This window comes from Citrus clementina, unplaced genomic scaffold (genome assembly GCF_000493195.1).
Source record: "Citrus clementina cultivar Clemenules unplaced genomic scaffold, Citrus_clementina_v1.0 scaffold_6, whole genome shotgun sequence".
In the NCBI taxonomy this organism is placed as follows: Eukaryota; Viridiplantae; Streptophyta; class Magnoliopsida; order Sapindales; family Rutaceae; genus Citrus; species Citrus x clementina.
In genome coordinates this window covers 12,472,765-12,481,382 of record NW_006262139.1, presented here as the reverse complement: position 1 = coordinate 12,481,382, position 8,618 = coordinate 12,472,765, and the positions used below count along the sequence as shown (strand labels likewise).

Sequence of the window (8,618 nt, the reverse complement as noted above, 5' to 3'; positions counted from 1 at the left end):
TTTTCACTACATTCTTAAAAAATTTATTTTATTTGAGGTGATTTTAATGGAGCTCCAGATGCATGAAAGATTTTACAGTTCTAATATTTAAAAGAAGATGTAAGTTAATTAATCCAATAATATTTTATTTGGAGAAAAATAATTAAACAAAATATACGGTGAGAGGCTATATCATCTATTATTCAAGTTGGCAAAATTTTGTCCAAGTAGCATTAGTGTTAAATAATGAGATAGACGGTCGTTGGTCGTTACACGTTAATACAATGACTCATTGACATTTTAAACAATTTGAAACATTTTGCGCAGACAAGTCAGTTCATTCACAATTCTCTGGGCTATCTCCCCTCTTGTCTTTTCTCTTGAAAAAGCTGCTAACTAGTAATAGCTCACCCTCCAAAATTAAGTAAGCTTCATGTTTGCATTAATGCAAACCCAAATCCCACAGAAACCTGCTACTTTGCATTATTAGCACTATCATTTTCCGCTGGCAAAAAATCCAACTATGTCGCCGGCTTCTGCCGACGACAACCCTTTGCTCTTCATCAATCAGAAACCAAATGTAGAGCTTCAAAACCAAAATCGAAGTCGCAGATTCACAGGCTCCTCTGGCAGGTCCATCAACAAAGAGCTTGAAAGTGAGCCGATTAACGATTACTCTTCAGTCATCAGCATCGACATGCCGTATTCTAATGGTAGCAGCAGTAACGAACTACCTAACTACCCATTACTTCTTTCATTCAACAACTTATCCTACAGTGTTAAAGTTGGTCAAAAATTGCTTCCGGATCTTCCATTTTTTGGCTCACAAGATGATGTTAAGAAGACAAAGCTTTTACTGGATGATATTTCTGGGGTAGCTAGAGAAGGTGAAATAACTGCGATTCTTGGTGCTAGTGGCTCTAGTAAAACTACTTTGATGGACGCTATTGCTGGCCGCATATCAAAACAGAGATTGAAAGGCACTGTGACATTGAATGGAGAGGTTTTGGGGTCAAAGCTTTTGAAGATCATATCTGCTTATGTGATGCAAGATGATCTTTTGTATTCCATGCTAACCATAGAGGAAACCCTTATGTTCTCAGCGGAATTTAGGCTTCCTCGATCTTTATCTAAAGAAAAAAAGCGAAAAAGAGTGGATGCTTTGATTGATCAACTCGGTCTTCGAAGTGCAGCCATGACCATAATTGGTGATGAGCAACACAGAGGTGTTTCAGGAGGCGAGCGCAGGCGGGTTTCTATCGGAGTTGATATAATTCATGATCCAATTCTCTTGTTCCTGGACGAACCCATATCAGGGCTTGATTCAACAAGCGCGTTTAATGTTGTCAAGGTGTTAAAACAGATTGCAAAAAGTGGAAGCATTGTCATCATGTCCATACACCAACCAAGCCATAGAATCCTGAGCCTCCTGGACCGTTTGATCTTTCTATCAAACGGACAGGCCGTGTGCAGTGAAGCACCAAGTAATCTCTCACAATTCTTTGGGGCGTTCGGCCATCGGATTCCTGAGAACGAGAATCAAGCTGAGTTTGCTCTTGATTTAATTCGTGACCTTGAAGATTCTCCAGGTGGAGTCAGCACCTTAGTAGAATTCAACAAGTCGCGGCAGTACTCAAAAAGGGATTTGGATGAACCGAAATGTGAACTGAAAGATGCAATCAAGGCGAGCATCGTCAAAGGGAAACTAGTCACTACTGGTACAGCCTCGAATGATGATATTGGTTCAGACCTGACATCTTCAGTTCAAACTTATGCCAATCCGTTTTGGATTGAAATGATGATTTTATCCAAAAGATTGATGATAAACTCGAGAAGAATGCCTGAACTCTTTGTTGTTCGTTTCGCTACCGTTTTCGCGGCTGCAGTTATCACCGCCGGCTTATACTGGCAACTCGATAACTCACCCAGAGGCACACAAGGGCGAATAGGGTTCTTTGGTTTTGGGATCACCCTCATATTCTTTCAGTGTTCGCGAGAAATCCCAGTGTTTCTTCAAGAACGGCAGATTTTCATAAGAGAAACAGCTTACAATGCATACCGCGTGTCGTCTTATTTACTCGCCCACTCTTTGGTCCCTATTCCCTCAATGATTATCCTCTCACTTGTCTTTGCAGCAACAACCTTTTGGGCTGTTGGATTAGCTGGCGGCTTCAGTGGGTTCCTATTCTTCTTCATCATAATATGCATATCATTTTGGGTTGGGAGTTCATTCATAGCATTAATTTCAGGACTCGTCTCTCATGTGATGGTCGGTTTTATCATTGTCGCCTGCCTTTTAGGCTACTTTCTTGTGTTTTCCGGGGCTTACATTCCTCGAGATCAAATGAGGTCATTTTGGGTATTGCTTCACTACACTTCTCTAGTTAAATATCCATTCCAAAGTATTCTTCAAAATGAATATGGCGATGATTCAACAAAATGCTTCGTCAGAGGTGTGCAGTTCTTTGAGGATACAATTTTTGTTCATCTCCCGGAGTCCGTGAAGATCAAGCTGTTAAAAAGCATGGGCCATGTGTTGGGCAAAAACATTACTGGCTCGTCTTGTTTGGCCACTGGGGGTAAAATTCTAGAACACAGTGGAGCAACAGATATCAGTAAATGGAACTGTTTTTGGCTTACCGTTGGGTTTGGGGTCCTCTTTAGGGTTCTGTTTTACTTCATTTTGTTGCTTGGCAGCAAGAATAAGAGAATGTAAATGATAATAATTTTGCTATTTATTTTCCTTTTTGCAACTTGTAATACCTAAAACCGTCAGTCTTTCTTTGTCTTTGACTTTATATGGCAATAAAGAAATTCACCAAAGGATTGCCAAGGGTCTGGGCTGGGCTGGGCCGGGCTGGGCTTTGGTCTAGGTTTTCCTTGAGCGTGGGAGTGATGAGCGTTATTCACAGTTCACTGGTGCACATACACTAGAATACAATAAAATTAGAACATGATTCCATTGTATTCTTAGGAATTCCATAAAAGATGCATTTGGTGGGCCGCATTGTATTGAATTGTATCAAATTATAATGAATTGATAATACAGTAATTGTATCAAATTATAATAAATTAATAATATTTGATGCGAAATAAATTTAATTTTTTTATTAAATAATAGTTAAAATAAAAAGAGACCTATGCAAGTTAGGCCCACCGGGGATAGTGGGTCTCATTTGCACGTCACTTGCCGCACAATCTTCAAAAAGTATACGGACCACTGTTTTTTTGGAGCCAATCGAAGGCCCACCTCTGAGCTCATTAATGAGCATACAAACAAACAATTTTTTTTTTATTTTTTATTTCTAGTTACAAGACACTCATATTGTTTTCCACCTCAAATTAAACTCATCTCCATGACGAAGGTCTGGCCTAGTATTGAAATACTGTAATTTTTAAATTATAATTATAGTAATTTATAAAATTAAGAGTTATAGTAAATATAATTTTTAAATAATTATTTTAATAAATTAGTAAATATATAATTTTTTTTGTCATATAAATATAAAATTAAATTAATTTATCTTCTAAATTAAAATAATTAATATTTACCAAATACTTTAGTGTTGTATCTTTAAAATTACAACTATCTAACTCCAATCTCAAATATGATTGGCAAAATACAGGCTTGGACCAGACTTTTTACAAATGTAAAACCAAATTAACTTATCTTCTAAATTAAAGTAGCTAATATTTACTAAATACATTAGTGTTATACCTTTACGGTGTGTTTACTTCATAGAATAAGAAATGAAAATGAAACTCATGTTTACTTGACAAAATGTAATTTAAGAATGAGAATAAAATATGTGGATTCCACATAATTTGGGAGTAAGGAATATGAATCTCATTCCCACGGGGGGTTGGAGAATGAAAATGAGGAAATATGAATGGAATATATATTTACTTTTGTATCCCTATACTTTTTTCATATTTTTCAAATTACCCTTTTCAAATCACAATTAATTTTATTATTTTAAATATCATTAATAATAATAATACTTATAATTATTATTATTATTAAATTTTATTAACTTTATTATTTTAGTTATTATTAATTATTTTTATTAATATTATCATTATTAACAATAAAATAATGATAAAAATAATCATTAATAAAAATAATTAATTTATCATTACTAACAATATTATCATTATTATTATTGTTGTTGTTATTATTATTATTATTATATTATTATTATTAATAAAAATAATAATAACAATAATTAATAATAACTAAAATATTAAAGTTAATGAAATTTAATAATAATAATAATAATAATAATGTAATTTTTATTATCTAGATACATGTATAAATATTGTTACAAAAATGAAATTAATTAAAATAATAATAATAATAATAAAATTTTAATAATGATAATATTAATAAAAATAATAATAACAATAATTAATAGTAACTAAAATAATAAAGTTAATAAAATTTAATACTAATAATAAATGTTAATAATGATAATATCAATAAAAATAATAATAACAATAATTAATAGTAACTAAAATAATAATGATAATATTAATAAAAATAATTATTATTATTATTATATTTTATTAACTTTATTATTTTAGTTATTATTAATTATTTTTATTAATATTATCATTATTAACATTTATTATTATTATTATTAAATTTTATTACTTTTATTATTTTAGTTGTTATTAATTATTGTTAATATTATTTCTAATAATAATAATAATAATAACAACAACAACAATAATAATACTGTTAATAATGATAAATTAATTATTTTTATTAATTATTAATATTATGAGTATTTTGATAAATTAATTCTCATTCTCATTCCTTATTTCTATTTATTTTACAAAGTAAACACATCAATAGCATTCCGACATATTTCCATTCCCATTTATTTTTGCCATGTAAATATTAAAATTTCATTCACATTCTTCATTTTCATTCCAGTTCATTCTCATTCTACTTAATTCTCATTCTCATTCTCATGAAATAAACGCACTATTAAAGTTATTCAATCTCAAATATGATTTACAAAATACCGACTTAGGCCGAACTTTTTTAAGCACAAACCCATATTGTTATTAAAAGCCCAAGCTCTCCAAAAGCGCATCTAAGTTTGGACGGGTTGGGCTAAGCCTCAGCCTCAGCCTCAACGAGCTTGGGCTAGACCTGAGCCGAACCTAGACTTTTAATAATTTTAAAATAATTTTTTAATTAAAAATAATTATCCAATACATAACATAATAATAACCTATTACATTATACAATAATAGTTTCCCACACAAAATAATAACAAGATAACATAATAAATAATAAAGAGTAATAATACAGCCACAAACTCTTGTACAAACTTATTTTGTACAAACTGATGTGACATGATAAGATTGGTTGAATTAAATATCACTTGGCCCACATGATTTGTTTTTATTAATTTATATTTTCATTCAACCAATCAATTAATGCCACGTCAGTTTGTACAAAATAAATTTGTACAAGAGTTTGTGGATGTATCATTACTCAATAATACTAATATCGAAAACATACTAATCTAATATTTGAGGGCATCTTTTTCCTCATCCTTCAAATCCTCGTCATCTTTAGGAACTGCACCTGTAGAAAAAAAATGTTAACATAAATAGTAATTTTCATTCATTAGAACACCAACAAAATTAAATAAAAAGTAAATCAATCCCATATTCCCATTCCCTAAGCTAATAACAATATAACAATGACATGAATTGTTCAATAAAAAGTTCGAGGTTGGCCAAAAATGAAAACAGAAACAGAAACTTAATTTATTTGTTAATAAATCCATACAAAATTAAGCAATCGTCATTGGAATTTTCCCCAAATACACTAACAATAAAAATTAACAGTCAACAGGCAACAGATGAGGCGAAAATTAACAGCTAGCATCTCACAAAAAAATTAAAAAGTTGCTGCAAAAATTAAAGTATTAAATCCTAATCTAGTAATCCCAACTCACAAAAAAAAATAATTAAGGAAAAAATAAGGATTAAGGAAAAAAATAAAGAACAATAAAAAAAGTCATCAATGGACGTAACTCACTGGTGCAACAAGAAGTCAGCAACGGCTGGTGATGAGCTAAGACGACAGCAACGGTTGAGACGACGAGCTGTGACTGGCTGGACGACAACCTTAGAATGGAGCCGAATCGGTGATTGCGTGCTGGATCGAGAACAAAATTCGCGTGGCTGCGTGTGCTGCATGCAATTATTGGGTGGGTGACCGGACGATGAATTGGTGATGGCTGTAATTATCGGCGATTGTTAGGCGTGAGGCTGTGACTAGTGGAGTGTGTGTGTGTGGTGTGTCGTTGTTTCTCTCTCATTTGCTTCACGGTTTTTGTTTAACGGAATTAGGGATTGGAGTTTGAAATTGAGGAATTTGGCCTTTTGTTTCTAGTTTTAATTTATTTTTTTAACAGTTCCTTAGGGTACGTTTGGAGTTTAGGTCTCTAATTTTTAACTTGCAGTTGCTATGAAAAAAAATTGTAATTATAAAATAAAAGTTAATAATATATAGTAAATATAAATTTTAAATAATAATTTTAATAAAATTATTAAAGATATAATAAATTCTTTATTATAGAAGTGAAAAATCATATCAATATAACTTTTAAATTACAACAGTTAGTGTTTACCAAACACTTTACTGTTATAGCTTTTAAGTTACAGTTGTCCAACCTCAATCCTAAACGCACAATTAACTAGGTTCAACTGATTGCGGCTTCTTATTTTATGGTTCATATTCGTCTATTTCTTACGCGGGCTGAGCTTTTGGTCCGCGGACTTGGGCCGGCCCAAACTTTTTTACCACCTATAATCTCAAATAGAACCTAAAATGCTTAATCTTTTGCTTCTAAAGTGAAAATTTAAACCAACTAATTTATCATGAGGAGAATAGTGTTTACCAAATACTTTAGTATTATAGTTTTTAAGTTCCGGCTGTCCAATCTTAATCTCAAATAAGACCTAAAACGCTTAACCTTTTACTTCTAAGGTGAAAATTTAAACCAACTAATTTATCATGATTCACGCACGCGAGTACCTCTAATGAAATTTGGTGACGGCAGGCAAGTAGTGGTGTGGCACCGGAAGTAGCAGCAACCAATTAAGGGAGTTCCAAAATGTGGTCAAGGTGTTTGCTATTTTAATTCAATATAAGGTTTTCCAAAAATTAGGGTATATATTTTGGTTTTATATTTATATCTGTTCTTTACCTTTGCTTATTAGTGAAAATTGAAAGAACAAATATAGCTACGCTTGGGTAGTGGGGGTACTTCTGCAGCCACGACGACCGTAGAATGAAACTCTAGTTGTCAACGGATGCGTAATTGACAACCGTGGAAATTAATTAGTTGTGCCGCCAAATTTTTGGTTATAACATTATTACTTTCCTTCCAAAATAAAAGATATCTCACCCGTATAAAGAATACTTCAAAAAATATTGTTGTAAGACTTTTTAAGTTTTGATAGTGAATAAGTTTCAGCCCCACAAAAGTGTAAATAAAACTCAAAAGTAATAATAAACCAACTGGGCCTTAACCCAGTGGCCAGAACCTTGCACTCACAACTGTGAGCGCAACGGTTCGAGTCCCCGCAACGCATGTAGGGACTTATTTCCTTTCTTAATTATTAAGTGAAGGTAGTTTACTCTATTTCGAAATGTGAGTAGAGTAAACACCCCTCAAATATTAGAGAGGGTAAAATTTAAGCAGTGCTACATAAAAATTAAGGTAAATTAGGCCCAGTAATTGTCTGATTGTAAATATTAGTTGTAAATCTCATATAATATGAGTTGTAATCGGAGCATGAATCTCATGTAATTAAAAAAAAAACTCAAAAGTAATAATAAAGTTGTTCAAATTTTCAAATCAATAACAAAATTACCCCCAAAATTTACTTTTGTGGAGTTGAGTCTGGGGTTCATCGGCGGGTGACCAACAGCAAATCCAGCATGTGACCAGCGGGCTCAAGCCCCCTCTAGCCCAAAAAAAAAAGTTCTAAGATAAAAGAAGAAAATTTTTTGGGTCTCTAATTAGCCTCCATTAAATCTATTAACATAGGCCCTATAATTTTATAAACCATAAAATTTGAACTCTAACTTTTAGGAATTGTAAAAGATTAACATTCTTGTGTTCTAAAAACAGAATTAATTCTTCTAGTTTCCATATTAATACTAGAGCGAAGTTTTCAATAACAAAATTCGTGAAGAATCATCTATGGAATATGATGAAATGAATTATAATTTGGTTGTTTATATAAGAAAAATATATTTAATAATATTAATAATGAATTTATTGCATAATATTTTCAAAATACGAAAATACTTGGACAACAATTATAAATGTATTAACAAATATTTTACATATTTAAAGTTTTAATTTTTATATTTTACTACCACCTAAATTAGTCTCTAATAAATTATTTTTCTGATCTGCCACAGTGGGTGGATATCACTTTTCCAATAGTTTTGTAATTAAAATTGCATGTTTATAAAAGTTGTGTAAGTGGGTAATGTATTCTGAAGGTCAAATCACCCCTTTTTAAACCAAGATTCATGTCCTGGAGAGGGCAATTTGGTCTTTAGGACAATGAATAAATGCACGCGCACTGACTATTTA

At 31.8% G+C, this 8,618-nt stretch overlaps 1 protein-coding gene across 1 annotated transcript; it reads left to right on the top strand.

The window, feature by feature from the left end:
- Positions 1–212: 212 nt before the first annotated feature.
- On the top strand, positions 213–2,883 carry LOC18039617 (ABC transporter G family member 20). The gene has a single exon (XM_006428911.2). It carries the CDS (start codon positions 503–505, stop codon positions 2,693–2,695), a length of 2,193 nt encoding a protein of 730 aa, XP_006428974.1. The 5' UTR covers positions 213–502; the 3' UTR covers positions 2,696–2,883.
- Positions 2,884–8,618: the final 5,735 nt, after the last annotated feature.